Raw genomic sequence first — 16028 nt, forward strand, 5'->3', positions numbered from 1 at the left:
TTCTTGCGCCATGGGTGTCACTACATGGTACTCTCTGCCTTGTGGGCTCTTCGATGCTCTGGTCACTTAAAGTGCCTTTCTATTCTTTTTCTTTTGATTTATTTTAATTCACCAAAAAATAAATCAAGTTTTATGGTCGGATCCACAATAAGTATTTAGATGACATATTTTGTAAAATATTAATATTATTTTTACCCTCCTTTGAAAAAATAAAGGTAGAATTACATTAAAGGTTCTTCATCTAATTTAGTTATAACACATTCTTTTATCTTTTCTTTTCTTTGTTTAAGTCTTTTATCTATCGAAATGTGCACATGTTATTTTTTCTCTTCATTTTTTATTATAAAAAGTTGCTGATAACTTTATTAACAACTTTATTTTTCAAAATATTTTTAATTAAAAAATAATTAAATTCACAAACTATATGAACATCTTCATCATAATCTTCTTCTTAAATCTAAGAAATGTCCATCTTAATATACATCTAAATTACTTGAATATCTTCTAAACTCAAATTTCAAAATCCCCAAATTAAAAGAAATCATAGAATTTTTTGAGACAAGTAACCCACCAAGAGGGTTGAATAATTTTTCCCCTTAAACTTTTGTCCTTGTAATTTTTCCAACCACAAATATTGGCAAATTTCATCCTCATAAAAAAATGGCATGTTTTTAATAAAATTAAAAATATAAAAATTTTCATAATTGTTTTTTAAATTTGAAATTTAAAAAATAATAGAAATAAAAATTGAGTTACTGAAAATTCAAAAATATGTTTGAAAATATCATGATTTTATAGGTTAAACAATATATTTTTCTTTCAAAAAAAGGTTAAACAATAATATATAGAAAATAACTTTTTGTGCATCTATAATATGTTGATTTGATGATTAGATTAAATAAGTGTATATGATTTGGATAGTCTTTACCACACTGAATCATATCCATGTTCTTTCTCTTTCCCTAAACCCTACGAGAATCACTTCATTTTTCTCCGCACGTGTTTCACCCGTGCGCCGTCGTGTGTGTTCTCTCTGTTTGCAGTTGCACCATCCTCCTCCGCTGTCGAATCTTCTCCGGCAGCTCTCTCTCATAGAAGCAAGCAACAATGGCGACTAGTGACGGAGGAATAAAATCAACATCAATAAATGGTGTAAAAGTTTACACAATAGCTTCACAACAACCTTCACTTGCTTCATGGATTCCAACTAAGAAGCAACAATCTCATCGTCCTATCAAAAGTAATAACTAAATTCTTCTTCTTCTTATTCTTCTCTTCACCTTTCTTTCTTTTTCGTTTTCTCTTATTCATTCTTTTTCTTTTCTGTTATTATTAGGTTATACACAAAACGTTCAACTTATTGAAGATTTGAGGTTTACAACTGCTACTACAAAGATTAAAGCCACTCCTGATGGCGAATTCATCATTGCTTCAGGTACACTAAGTCCTTCTTTGGATATTATAAGCACTTATCTATAAGCTCTTTTTATACTAAAAGATAAATAAACTCATTGTTTTAGCATAACTTATAAGCTGTTTTAGGCCCTGTTTCGGTAAACACCTCATTTTCAGCTTATAGCACAAGCACTTATCATGATAAGCTCCTTCTATAGGAAAAGATAAAATGAAGTTAAATTGTTTTTGTATATCGTATGCTATCTTGGAGAATTTATGAAATTAAGTTGAAAAAAGCTTATGAAATGTGTCATAAGCCGTTTTCATAAGTTTTTTCAGACAGTCTCACAAGTGCTTAAGCTAGTAGGTAAGCTCAAATAAGCTAATCCAGGATTTAGATTGCAGCTGTGGCCACATTTTGATTTTTGATATTTCGGCCAAATATGCTGTTACAATCGTGGTTGTGGAGACATTCAAGCCTTCAATTGCATCGGTTGTAATAGGTAGTTGCCTTGGTAGTTAGCTGTCAAACAAGACACTGTGGGCTGAGAAAATCATGTTTTAGGTTCCCACAACCAGCAGGAAACACAAACTATGATTACTAGATAGAGATTTTGATTTTACTTTTAGTGTTCAGTTTTGAATTCCTTGAGTCTTGAAAAAAATTATAGCGAGAATTTGTAGTTGGTTAAGACGCTAAGTTAAAACGTGACCAGTCGCGTGTTGTATAAGATAGGAGGTTTGCTTCTAAATAAGATGCATTTGTTAAGTATTTGATTTGATGAGAGCATAGAGAAGAATGTGATAAGTAAGGAATGATATATATTAATTCAATAGTCATGGCATTCATGTTGATTCAATATTGAAGGTATATATCCACCACAAGTAAAAGTGTACGAGGTCAGGGAGCTGGGATTAAAGTTTGAAAGACATTTGGATTCAGAGATCGTTGATTTTCAGGTACTTTAGTTCAAAATAGTTGATTTATACTACTATTATCTAGCAGAAAATGAAGTGATTGCATATGAATCCTTCTGATGTTTCATTCAAAATAATTTTTAATTGATTTATTTTTTAGGTGAAATATTTCCAATAGATAATGGACCTTTAGATTATTCTAAAATATTTTTTAGTTGAAATATGAATCCTTCTTGAAGAATTTAGTCTCATATTCTTTGTTCAATTATACTAAAATACTATAGGAAAGTTCTCGCGATGTAGAGCAAACCTAAAGGAAGAAGTTCTACTTTTCATGAGAAAGTAGTTTTTCCTGTTTCCCTTTTGGAGACAATTTACTTATAAATTAAGAAAAGTCGTTTAGGTGATTTGTTTAGAAAGCTTCCGATATCAAATTTATGAAATTTGTTATCTTCATTCACTTTTCTCTTCTCCTTATATGATATTATGTATATCAGGCTTGAGTCCTATAATCATTTTTCCATGTAGTTGTTTGTTTTTAATAACTATGGTGTTGCATGTTCTATTCAACAGTTTGTATGATGCAGTTTTAACGTCATCCGTTGTTTTTAATTTATAGGTAGACTTGTATTCTTGCAGTTTTCACATGTCATGTAAAATTATATTGCGATTATTTTTGTGCTTCATTTCATTTATATTGATATTAATCTTTCCTTTGTGTTTGCAAGAAATCCTTTACAAATGAATCAGGCGGTTGACTTATGTTTACCTATGTATATCAGTAATCTTTTTATTTGATAATAACTACATATTTTTCCTGGTGTAGGTTTTATCTGATGACTACTCAAAACTTGCATTTTTATGTGCTGATCGCTCTATAAATCTACATGCAAAATATGGAAAGCACTACAGTTTGCGAATACCAAGGTTCCTTCTTTAGGCTTTATGTATATTGCTCTCGAAATATAAAGTTTGTTTTATGCCAAAAAAAGCTAATTATCACATTGATGTGTTTTGTGGAGCATCTAGGTTTCATATACACTAAAAGTATTTATATTGAACTTAATTACCATAGAGAATCTTAGTTTCTGTACTGAACTTGGCTGTTATAGACTAAACTCTAAAGGGATGAATTTGTTTGTTATTGACTCTTTTATTTGGTTGGTATTAACTTACGCATTCTTATGTTCTTCTTTTGTTTCTACCTTAAATAAGAATTTCAATTTCATATACACTAAAAGTATTTATATTGAACTTAATTACCATAGAGAATCTTAGTTTCTGTACTGAACTTGGCTGTTATAGACTAAACTCTAAAGGGATGAATTTGTTTGTTATCGACTCTTTTATTTGGTTGGTATTAACTTACGCATTCTTATGTTCTTCTTTTGTTTCTCCCTGAAATAAGAATTTCAACTTCTCATCATCACACATTCCCATATTTGATGAAATTGGGGTTACAAGTTCTTGACTTGGTTTAGAAAAAAAATATTTTTTTTGTTAATGTGTTTAGTGAATTTAATTTATATTAAACAATTGAACGCTAATGAAGATTAAAAAGGAACCTCTTGTGAAAACTTGAACAGATAAGGTACTCATTCAAAGCTCTAAATTCTCTTGATGTGATGAATTTGTACAAATACAAATAGCTTTAAAGCCATAATATTGTAACACTTCTTTTGGACAGAAAAAGCCATAATAAACAACTAATCCTGATAAAGCGGTAATGGCACTGAAATTTATCCGGATTTGTTGTGTGTGTGTATAATAATGAAGAGAGCTGTTATTTGGATGTTATATTTCGTTAATTGGTTCTGATTGTTCTTCTGATATGCTAGTTGTATATAGTAATATCTTTCCTCTGGATTATGATTTATTATCCAGAATTTTTCCTTTGTTATGGATCCAATTATAGAATTGTAGGAAAGTACTTCCTCCATCCCTATTTATAAGACCCTTTTGGAAGTTTTGTTTGTCCCTAAATGTAAGACCCTTTGCAATTCACTTGATGCATTTATTGGCTTTTTTGTCGATATATATCCCTTATTAATACTACAATCTGTCTTAGAAGATGAAAAGTCAAATTGAATACATCTATAAACAAGGGGGACAATTTAGTAGTAATTACACACAAAATAGACATATTAATTATATTACCAACTTTTCTGAATATGTGTAAATGTGTCAAAGTTATAAATAGGGACGGAGGGAGTAGAAAGTTGTGGATTGAATCTTATGAGTAGCCGCAACTGGTTGTTTGGTTAAGAATACACATTACTTCACCCAACCATGATATAATCAGTTTTCTTTGGTGTCAACTTTTACAAGTGCCGTAACACGACTTGATGTTCTCTTATGACAGGATGGGAAGGGATATTACTTATGACGACTGGTCTTGTGACTTGCTTTGTGCTGCCTCTTCCCCGGATCTTTACAGAATTAACTTAGAGCAGGTGTTTAGCTTTTAACTTGCTATTGATATTTTTTCATAAAAAAAAAAGCTTGCTATTATTATTACAGCATCATCAGTTGCATTCAAATGTCTTTCCAGATTGATTGAATTTTGGTGAAGAAGTAATTTATTATTAAATATGGAACACTGTTTGTATTTTTATATCCTTCAAATGGAACCCCTTTAAATTATTTTTTAATTAATTTTATTGATAATTTGGAATAGACCTTTACGAAGCTTTTTTCATTGGCTCTTGGTATCCCATATCTGCTATATACATGACTAGTTATGTTCTGTCTTGTGGTTTACATCTCTTTTATAAAAGGAAACATATTTGATTTTTCATGTCAATGATTGCCTTCTTTTCTTACTTGTCAGGGACGATTTCTCTCCTCCCTTACCACACAATCCCCCGCATTGAATGTGGTTTGTCGAAGGTAAGTAGTGTAACTTAGATCCCAATTTACCCTGCATTATTTTTTTCGTTTATAAAAGCTTTTTTCATACTTTTTTACGAACCCTTCATTGAATTAGTGGAACTTGAATCTTACCTGAATTTTAGCAAGGTTCATGGGTTAGTTGCCTGTGGTGGTGAAGATGGTGCTGTGGAATGCTTTGACCCACGTGTGAGATCTTCAGTTGGTAGAATTGATGCTGTCGGACCTAGTGGTGATGTTGACCAGGTAGCATTTATTCTATATCACAGTAGACTATTTTGAGCTCTGTTATCGATCCCAGCTAGCGGTGCAGAGCAGCCGGCACCAATACTAGGATAACAGTTTTGGCATGTAGTAGGATGACTGCTATTATAATAATTTTATATTCACAATAAAATAATTTGTAATTTATACACTAAAATGGTATGTTCAATTATTTCATTTAATTTATATTCAATGTAGAGAAGATATGATAATATGATTTTTTACACGGGAAGTGCTGAAACCGTTATAAGGTAAATGTGATGGATCAAAATCTTGTGCACGTAGTCACTAGCCATTTATGTGCTTTTATAAGTTCCATGTGGTCTGAAAACATCTTTCTCATGTTTACACGTCATAATTGAATCTGTGGTTTTAAATTTCTTCGTAAATTTTGTTTTGAATTGACATATTTTTTGTTTAACTTTCAATATCTGTAGGAGGTCACAGCATTGGAGTTTGACGGTGATGGGGACTTCTTAATGGCTGTTGGAAGTAGTGCAGGAAAGGTATGGTGCTATTTTTGTTGCAGTATATTATGTTCAATAGCCAAGTTTTGTATGAGATGATTAAAGAGAGAGAAATTAAGATAAAGTGATAGAAGGTGAAGGAAAGTTCTGTTAGTTCAGTTCATAGTTCTAACAAAGCAAGTGATCCGTAGAGCCCTTCTCCGTGAAAATCAAGGTGGGAAAATAAAAGAGAATCATAAATAACTGAGTTTGTCATACATGTCACCAAATCCGTCTAAGATTGTTTTGGTCAGAGTGCGAGCTTACCAAATTTGAGCTGGGATGTGACCTTTCCTTTTCTCTGTTGAAATTTGGGGCCTAACTCATCCTTACAAAACCGGCTTGTAAGGTGAGGATTGCCTCCTCTTTATACTCTTCTCAAGAGTCTTATCTATCCGATGTGGGACTTGGGTTTTTGCCAATACACCCCTTCACGCCCAACACTCTTTGGGCTTGGTGCGTGAATAGGTTTAGGCGGCCCTTGAATTCGACAAGCTCTGATACCATGTTGAAATCTGGGGCCCAACTCTTCCTTACAAAACCGGCTTGTAAGGTGAGGATTGCCTCCTCTTTATATACTCTTCTCAAGAGTCTTATCTATCCGATGTGGGAGTTGGGTTTTTCCCAATATTCTCTAACAAGGAAAAGGTCTAGTTCCATATACTTAGTTCAGGAATGTGGCACCAGGGTATGTGATAGGGATGCTGGGGTATGTAATGGTAAAGTTTTCTGTATTTTTTCTAATTGCTATTTGTATATGTCGTGGGATCACATATTCACATTGTCACTAGCTAAACTACATACCCATGGTTATATTTTTTCCCCTTCAACATTGGATATTATTTACATTCAATATGGCATATGCAGGTTCTCATCTATGACCTGCGCTCGTCACGTCCTGTACGAATACAAGATCACATGTAAGTTGGCATTCTCATTTTAGATATCTGTTTGTGATTTATTGCTATCACTTATATATCTATATTAATGGTTTGTTGGTTAAAAATTGTCATACAGGTATGGCAGTTCCATATTGGACATAAAGTGGCATCGTACTCTTAACTTCGAAGGACCAAAGTTGATAACTAGCGATAAACATGTCGTTAGGATATGGGATCCTGACACGGTTGGTGAATTGATCCGTGCTCTCATGTTTTCCTATTAACAGTTTAACATCTTCAAATTTATCTCTACCCCTCGACAATGATTGTTTTCATTCATTATGTTTGCATGTTCTAGTGTCTGTTTCTACTATCATATGAACAACATTCTGTTAGGCGAAAAAGTATCAATAATGTTGAATGATATGATAATTTTCAAGCATTCCATATATAAATATAATAATTTGTAGAATTTAAAACATAACATACTTCTATTAAAAGAATGAATATATATTTGATGATTTTTTTTTCAAAACATAGTGGTAGTAGGAGATTGGCTGCAGTAGGTTAGAAAATAGATGATGGGAATCTGAAGAGAAAATGGAAATTGGGAGAAGATATTCAGCTAGGATAAGAACAAAAAGAAAAACAATTAAATGAACTAAAAATTAAAAGTCAGTACTAATAAAGAAGAAAATTTTCAGAAATAGATAATAAGTTGAGTTATAGTGTTATGTTTAATGCTATGGAGCCGATTCAGGGTCCGTTTGTTACGAATTATAAAATTAAAGTGATTTTGGTGGTCAAGAATTTAGAGATTATTTTTAGATATTTTTAAAAAAAGCAGAAGCCGTGTGTTTACAATAATGAAAGTCAATTTTTATGTAAAAAAAAAATCATTTGTCAAAATTGATTTACCGGAGAGGCTACTCAAAAGTCAAAACAACTTCTCATTTGAAGCAGTTTTTATATTTTTTCAGTTCTCAGTTTTTTGAAAATCTCTAACAAACAGATGGAAACTTCTAGAAGTGATTATTTTGTTTAAAACAAAGTGATTGTTTCAGGAAAAAAGCTGTAACAAACAAACAGCTCTCATATTCTTGACAAAATTTGAAGTTACTCTAACCATGATAAGTTAAATTTGACTGCTGAGCATGTGCTACTAGGTGCTAGTCTAGTATGCTATTAATTGTAAAGTTATACGAAAATCCTTTTTGGAAGATTAAAATAGTTATACTCAAGTCAGCACCTTCATACTGTGGTTTGCTGGTCACTTGTCACTTGCAATATATTTTTATAAATAATGTCTACACTAAATTGTAAGTTCATGCATGCTTTGTTTAGATGGGTTTGGAATGTCAAGTATCTAAACACTTGGTGAATCCTCCCTTAAAAGTTAGCTATCAAGGGGGGAAGACCAAGCCACTTAAACACTCCACCGAGCATCCGATACTACTCGATATGGGACTTGGGCACCCAAAAACACCCAGTTCCCTATAGAGTGCCTTTTTAAACGTAATTGCAGCATTTATATTGTGCTTTCATCAAAATTGGTTGCCATATGACAGATTGTACTCTGTTTTCAGGGAGAAAGTTTAACCAGCATTGAGCCGACAACAGGAGAAATAAATGACGTGTGTACATTTCCTGGTAGTGGTTTGATCCTGTTGGCCTTGGACTGTAGCCAAATACCATCTTACATAATACCATCCCTCGGACCTGTTCCCAAATGGTGTTCTTCTCTAGAAAATTTCACGGTATGATCGTAATTACTTCGGTATTGCTATTACATTACGTAGTCTTTCTTTTTGCTTATTGACATCGGAACTATTTTTACAGGAGGAACTAGAGATGGGTGGACAAACAACTATTTATGATCATTACAAATTTTTGACAAAGGAGGAGCTTGACAAGTTAAATTTGACCCACCTGATTGGCACCAATGTACTTAGAGCCTACATGCACGGTTTCTTTATTAATTATAAATTATACAAAAAGGTAAGTTGTCTTTGACATATTCCTTATTCATTTAGATGTATTTCACGAGTTATTGAAATGCTGAGAACTTTTTTTGTTTTTCTATATAGAGTAGCCTTTGCTACTCTATAATAGTAGGAAATAAGATTTAACTACCTTTTAAGTTAGTTAGGTGGTTATATATTTTCTGTTTTTAGTTAGGTTAGTTAATCCCTATCTCTGTTGTTAGGGGAGTGGGGTACTTGTAAATAAAGGTTTCCTTTCCTTAGAAGGGATTTTTAGGTTTTGTTTAGTTTTGATTGGAACATTTTCAAATGTAGGGAAGTATCTTCCTCGGTGTATCTTTTGTAGTCTTGCAAAAAAGAACCATAACAGATATATTCAGTTGACATCCGCGAGTTCATGTAGTCATGTATGCTACTGCGGTTAATGAATTTTACCGTTTAATAACAATGAGGAAAGTTCCTTGCAAAAAAAAAAAAACATCAAGGAAAGTTGCAAGTTTGAAAAGAAAACGGACTAGGTGCTATCAATCATGCAATGGTGGAGTATTGCCCACTAGGCTCCTTTGTGCAATATTCACGATTGAATTTTCCTCATTTTCAATAATTATTTTTTAGAATTTATACGAATGACACTGGAAACCTGCCAAGACCTCCTGAAATCCTATAGGAATTACTGTTAATTTACCTTGACAGTTGGTAGCATCCCCGGTTTAAACGAGTTTGGGCAACGAGAGTAAGAGTTTTTAAAAGAAAAGTGTTCAGGAAAGGTTGAACTGTTTGACTGTTTTCTCTATTTTCTTAAAAAATATTTGATCTCAGTAGGTTTATGGCTTCGTGCAAGTAAACTTCTAAAGTTGAATTCAACAACCTATTATAGGATGAAAGATTTGTACTTTTCCCTCAGCATCGTTGAGTAATATATGAAATTGGTCTGGATGCCTAGATTGCATCCCGAGTGTTGATCACGTCACAACAGCAGTTCTTAACAGAGTTTGCTATCCATTTTTTAGCGTAGGACCAGTTAGTTTAATTTGTTAGTTTATTTTATTTTATTTCAGTCTGCTTTATTTAGACTTTAAAGTGTTCTACTATATATCAAATGACTTCTGAACGATGTTTAGACTTTCATTTGGAAGAAGACTAGATAGTTTTTTTTTTCTTCCTTCTTGTCTTCATTGTGTTTTTTATGTTTTGGAGGATATCAGATGGATCCGCTGCTTTGTTATGCTCTCCCTCCTGTCACTTTAATAATCTTTATTTTTATGAACAATCTATCATATCTTTCTTGATTACAATAATGCCATAATGGTTGTTTTTTAGATGTTGCCAGACCTAGATTCTGCTTTTGTTCTCTTATATGACGTATTAATTCTTGCAGGCAGAAGATTTGGCGGGTACTTCCAACGCTGAAAATTATATTGAACAGCGCAAGCGAGAAAAATTAGAAGCTGAACGGGCCTCAAGAATTACGGTTGACTGCTTTACTAAGCATTTAAATTTTCTTTGCATATTTTACATTGTTAAGGTTGATTAAGTGATTCATATTAATCCATGGCAATGCATCAATCACTTTCCTTGCAGATCAAGAGAAAATTACCCAAAGTTAATCGGCTCCTTGCAGCTCGCCTCCTTGAAAGTGAAGATGTTGAAAATGAGAAGAGAGATGCTGTTGAAGATGTTGAAACTAAAAAGGCATCCAAGAAAAAGAAAGGGCTTAGCATGCAAGATCTTGAAGATGATAGATTTAAAGCTATATTTACAAATAAGGTACTGTGATCTGAAATGTGTCAGTTTTTTTTAGCCTTTTTAATGTCTTATGCTCTCCCCTCTGCCCTTTTCTCTCCTGAAATGTGAAGTTTCAAATTACTCCTAACTGCCAACATTTAAACATTGTAACTTCCCACTTCTCCAATGGTGATCTATTGAAATTTTTGCATTAAAAAATATCATGCTTTGCTCTGATTGATTTTTCCTGTTTCATTTTTTGTTTTGTACGGATGCTTAAAGTAAACTTATGCTTCCAATAAGTTTTGTTCCGAAAAATTCAGATTTCACTGCAGCATTAATATATTTGAATGCAATGATGAAATTTTGGTGTGTTGCCATGACTGCATTGTCTTTAAATTGACATGTTTCTCTCTAACAATTATTACTTCTAATTTGGCTTCAGGAATTTGAGATTAAGGAGGACTCTGAAGAATATTTGGCTTTGCATCCCATGGGTGCTAAAAAGCAAACATCCTTGTTAAAGGAACATTTCGAACCTGTCATGTCTGATGACGATCTAAGTCTAGGTGAAGATGATGCATCTGAAGATGAACCTGCAAATAAAACAAACGAGAAAACTCGTGTTCCAAGGTGAGAATCTGTTACCAATTTGTATGGTTTCTTTTCCTTTTATGGGAGATAAAGTGTTGATTCATCATATTAATAGGTGCATTTTATAAGAATTTCTGTAACTATTCACACCGGTTTTCTTATCCAGGAGATTTTGTAGATTATTCTCTGCATGCTAATAATGAAATAAAATGGAGTATCTTATTTTGTTTTTTATAGTGTTCATTTCTGAAACATTGTCACATATAATGTAGGATGTATGAAATTAAGGATGAGCAGCATGCAGAGGCATTTTGGAGCCGAAAATCAATTGCAGACGAGGAATCACTTCCTATGGGAGATAGAGTGGAAGCTCTTAAAAATGAACAACAATCCTCTCATATTCCACGTGGTGTTAAGCGGGGACCTGGGGGATCACGGGAAATAACCTTCACTTCGAGAAACAGGGCAACCTACAATGAAGATGATATAGATAAAAAAGTGGAACCCCGGAAAAAGAGGGGAGTTCAGTCGTTGGGGCTCAAGTCGCAGGGACCAGTATTTAATGGCCGTGGTCGTGGCCGTGGGAGAGGTGGCCGTGGGAGAGGACGTCGATAGTGACCATATACATAAATGTAAATGGCATTTAATTTCCCAGATCTTGCTTGATCTTTATGGTGTGGGGTATGGGTTGCATAACTGCATTACCTCTAATGTATCATTTATACCCTATCATCCTAACAGTTTACTTTTTTGTTTTTTCCTCCCCTTTATTTTGAATTCTCTTTCAAGATAAATTTTGTTTCCCTTGTTAAGGGGAAAGGGGAAGAGGTTTGAGTTATCACGTGACATGCTAAACATATACGGAGCATGTAATCTGAGTTTTGTGTTTATGTATTCTTTACCCATTTCGGATGAATTTTCTCCCTTAAATTGTTTGATTCATAAAAGAAAAGCTCCAATAACTTCTACTTATTATCAGTTTAGATCGAGAAAGAAAGGCCAATAGATGTTGGTTCATGTTTTCTGATGGTTTGTCTGTTTTGTTTATATATGCTCTACCGTGGCTGCTAGGATGCGATATTGACCAAAAGTTCCTCATCATGTACCACATTGAAAAACCATTAGATTAAATGAGCTCATGAATTTCATCACAACTCCCCACCACATTGGATTCCTTCTTCTATCTTCTCACTCTTGTATGTGAGTCTAACGACACTTCTCCACTACCACCACCAGGTCATCGCTACCACTATCATTCACTGTGTCCTCGAAGACATGACATGTTTGAAAAGGGACGCCAAACCCAATAGCCATAAGCAAAAACATCTTACCCCATAGAAGATGAAAGAGATTCTGAGTTTCATAAGCAAAAACCTAGAACCCCATGCATACTCCAAACTCCTCACCACTAGAACAATCCTAGTGGCTTTGCATATACTCTGCATTGCACATTCAAATGAAGTTTTCGTAATTGTCATAACACCCAACAGTAAAGTAGCTCGATTATATTTTGATAAAAAAATCAATAAAAGATGAAACTATTGATATCCATTTAGTCAACATTGCTCTAATATTTGTCTGACAAAACTTGAGAGCAGTTCTTTGTGTGCTGTTATAGGGTTCTTCGATCACAATTCAAATCAATAACAAGCACAAATAGTATTTATACAACGGTACTTTAAGTTTTTTTTTCCTCTTCATATTTATATGGCTTCCTTGTTAGTTGGTTTAAACAAATTGCATTAACATTAATTCTTTTTTAGTTTGAACAAAACATATCAACGTGAGATCTTCCAGCTTTAAAATGAACATTAGTCCTTAAGAACCAAAAACAGATACACTAATCCAATAATAATTAAGATCATAATTTACACATAAATGCCATGTCTGATCATCATCCACACAAAGGCAATCATAGATAACATTGATGTTTAAGAACCGGGCACAAACTTGGTGGCATAAACCCAAGCATTATTGGCAACAGGGTTATCAATGTGATCCAAAAGATTCTCCAAAGGTCCTTTACCAGTAACAATAGCTTGAACAAAGAAACCAAACATTGAAAACATAGCCAATCTTCCATTTTTGATTTCCTTCACTTTAAGCTCGGCGAAAGTAACTGGATCGTCGGCTAGACCAAGAGGGTCAAAGTATTGGCCACCAGGGTAGAGGTTGTTGCCCTCTCCGACACCAGGAAGACCGTTGATGCGAAAGCCTTCAACAAGACCCATTAGAACAACTTGGAAACCTAGTACTGCTAAGATGCTTTGTGCATGAACAAGGTTTGGGTTCCCTAAATAGTCAAGACCACCTTCCGAGAAGATTTGTGATCCTGCTTTGAACCAAACTGGTTCTTTGAAGTCAACTCTTACCCATTTTTCAAGTACTTCTGGTGTGATGCATCCTAGTGCTCCTAGCATAGCCCATCTTCCATGGATCACCTTCAAAATTCAACATAATTTAGTATCTTTTTCGGTATTACTTATATAAATTTTTCACTCTTTTGAATGTTACCAAAACTTTTGGTAATTGAAATATTTAGAAAAAAACATAAGAAGAACCATTGTATTGGAGCATTTTTAGAAAACTAACCTCAAGAGCCCTGTTCTTGGCAAATGCTTCTGGATCAGCAGATAAACCAGCAGTGTCCCATCCATAATCACCAGGGAATTCTCCAGTTAAGTATGAAGGAGTCTGAGCTGAAAATGGTCCCAAATATTTCACTCTGTCTGGTCCATACCACAATTCATTTCCCTTTACAATAACAAACACAATGCATGTATTAGATAAAATCATACTTTATTAATTATTAGATACAATATTGGTCACACTAAGTTAGTTAGACCAATAGTATCATCACACGTTTAAGGACTAAAATGAATGTTCATTCCTATAAATATGTTAGCATAGGGAAAAGAGGAAATACCATGGTGAATCTTGAGGTTCCCATGGCGACAACATCTCTAAGAGGGTTGGCAGCACCCTTCCTTTGACCAAGGAAAGGAGTTTGTTTAACAACAGCTGCTGAGCTTGCTGCCATCAATGCCATGGTTTGTTCCAAGTTGAAACCTTAGTTCACTCAAATAACTGATACTAGAAATGTGTGGAAAGAGAGGCTGAGAATAACAGTTTATGTAGGGAAAGAAAATCAAAGGGATGTGTGGTTGGAAAAATATGTGGAAATTGGTGGTTGAAATCATGTGGTTTCAAGCAACCAATGAGAAGGCTTTAAAGGATTTTATGTATATCTTACTCATATCTTTCTATCCATATTTTATCCTTGTTATCTAATTATATAGATTTTTTTTAATTAAAATTAATTAGTTGTTATACACTTTCTTTCTAAATTAGTTTTTTAATAGAATTATTTTATTTTTGCATGTCATATTATTAATTTTGAAATACAAATATGTGCTTGTCATACAAAAAATAGTTTTTCAAAGATATATAATTAAAACTCATCATATATATTAAATCTAAACTCACTTTAAATTAAATTTTAAAATGCTAAATTTTTATGGACACTGTATAAAACTTATTTACACTCACTGCATTTTATTAAGACAAATAATTTATTGTATATATTATTTTTTGTAGCAATTATTTTGCCTATATGTATCCTACTATTCTCTTGTCAAAAAAATGTATCATACTATTCTTCCATTTTTTTTTGGTCTCGTGGGTTAATTAGAAGTCCAAATATTCTTTTCTATGACTGAAAGTCTAATATTCTTCTATCATACAGTATAGTACTTCAATTAAATATGTTTCCATTATTTAATTTTTTCCTTAAAAGTTAAATCATGCATAAATATTCAGAAATAAATACATGAGCTGAATCATTAATGTTAGGGTAATGTTATTAATATTTATTTATGTTTTTCTCAATATCTCCTTGCTTGTCTCACTATGCAGTACATTAAATAAATATTCCCTTGAAGATTTAAAACTGAAAAAAAAATTTAAGAAAAAAAAATGAAATTGCGGTGAGCGTGGATCGAACACGCGACCTTCAGATCTTCAGTCTGACGCTCTCCCAACTGAGCTATCCCCGCAACGTTGTTATTGTTGAATATGTATCGTATTTAAATAGGATTTCATTATGTATTTTGTTTTTTGTGTTAAATTCTTCTATGTCATGGTTTTGGCTTTGGTAAAGTCTACTATTATCACATGATACATTATGTAATCTAATTGTTCTCTTAATTTCAGAAATTTCTTTGGCAATGCTAGATGTTTTTTAATGTTGATTTATTATTTTCATTATGTAACGTGTATCAAATGTTGCAGATAATAATACAACAAGAAAATAGATTTCATGAACAATACAACAAGAAGCCCAATGACACATGAAACTACTCCATAATAAGATTAATATATAGAATTATTCATTTTTTTTTTGAAGGAATATAGAATTATTCATGTCACCAGAAAATGGATTTTAGCTCATTAAAGTGGAATTCTAAGAAAGAACTATATTGCACGAAAACATCAACTTGATAATATAAAACAAATGAGGGGTTGTGAAACTTTTTAGGCACAGTAGCTGAGATCCCAATCCCCTAAAATTTCAAAAAATTATCTGTACTCTTAAAAAATTCGAATCATGGAGGGTAAAATTATAAGTGTTGATAAAACTAGATCAATGTAGTTCTGTTGATGCATTACAAGCTAGATGAAATGGATTAATCATATTATCTATTATAAGAATCAAATGTTATTTTTTAGAGCTATTAAGACTCCTCCAATGGTAAAAAAAAAATCCTTTGTTAAAAATATGTGATGATAAAAGTGTGGTCAGTAGATTTTCAACTTAGAATGGTAAACTAATTTTTCAAATGATTGGTGAATTTTATGGTATCCGACTCTTCTAA

At 32.9% G+C, this 16028-nt stretch overlaps 2 protein-coding genes and 1 non-coding gene across 3 annotated transcripts; 1 reads left to right on the plus strand and 2 right to left on the minus strand.

Annotated features, from left to right (window-relative positions):
• The first annotated feature begins 919 nt into the window (after nucleotides 1-919).
• Nucleotides 920-12126, plus strand: LOC11405313 (nucleolar protein 10). Its single transcript, XM_003596441.4, has 16 exons — nucleotides 920-1240; nucleotides 1337-1435; nucleotides 2264-2355; nucleotides 3140-3240; nucleotides 4676-4766; nucleotides 5144-5202; nucleotides 5328-5448; nucleotides 5904-5972; nucleotides 6840-6892; nucleotides 6990-7098; nucleotides 8440-8610; nucleotides 8693-8851; nucleotides 10214-10306; nucleotides 10417-10602; nucleotides 11006-11193; nucleotides 11427-12126. Exons 1-16 carry the CDS (start codon nucleotides 1108-1110, stop codon nucleotides 11767-11769), a joined length of 2067 nt encoding a protein of 688 aa, XP_003596489.2. The 5' UTR covers nucleotides 920-1107; the 3' UTR covers nucleotides 11770-12126.
• Nucleotides 12127-12945: 819 nt separating this feature from the next.
• On the minus strand, nucleotides 12946-14359 carry LOC11405314 (chlorophyll a-b binding protein 13, chloroplastic). The gene is made up of 3 exons (XM_003596442.4): nucleotides 14081-14359; nucleotides 13747-13908; nucleotides 12946-13595 (listed from the first exon to the last, which is right to left on the minus strand). Exons 1-3 carry the CDS (start codon nucleotides 14201-14203, stop codon nucleotides 13086-13088), a joined length of 795 nt encoding a protein of 264 aa, XP_003596490.1. The 5' UTR covers nucleotides 14204-14359; the 3' UTR covers nucleotides 12946-13085.
• Nucleotides 14360-15136: 777 nt separating this feature from the next.
• Nucleotides 15137-15209, minus strand: TRNAF-GAA (transfer RNA phenylalanine (anticodon GAA)). Its single transcript has one exon. It is a non-coding gene; the product is annotated as a tRNA-Phe (tRNA).
• Between the last annotated feature and the right edge of the window lie 819 nt (nucleotides 15210-16028).

The sequence above is a fragment of the Medicago truncatula genome, chromosome 2 (assembly GCF_003473485.1).
Source record: "Medicago truncatula cultivar Jemalong A17 chromosome 2, MtrunA17r5.0-ANR, whole genome shotgun sequence".
In the NCBI taxonomy this organism is placed as follows: domain Eukaryota; kingdom Viridiplantae; phylum Streptophyta; class Magnoliopsida; order Fabales; family Fabaceae; genus Medicago; species Medicago truncatula.

Coding starts and splice junctions, on each gene's coding strand:
- LOC11405313 (XM_003596441.4), top strand. CDS start 1,108: ATGGCGACTAGTGACGGAGGAATAAAATCAACATCAATAAATGGTGTA. Junction 1,241..1,336: donor ATCTCATCGTCCTATCAAAA/GTAATAACTAAA, acceptor TGTTATTATTAG/GTTATACACAAAACGTTCAA. Junction 10,603..11,005: donor AAGCTATATTTACAAATAAG/GTACTGTGATCT, acceptor ATTTGGCTTCAG/GAATTTGAGATTAAGGAGGA.
- LOC11405314 (XM_003596442.4), bottom strand. CDS start 14,203: ATGGCATTGATGGCAGCAAGCTCAGCAGCTGTTGTTAAACAAACTCCT. Junction 13,909..14,080: donor GAACCTCAAGATTCACCATG/GTATTTCCTCTT, acceptor GTTATTGTAAAG/GGAAATGAATTGTGGTATGG. Junction 13,596..13,746: donor CCAAGAACAGGGCTCTTGAG/GTTAGTTTTCTA, acceptor TGAATTTTGAAG/GTGATCCATGGAAGATGGGC.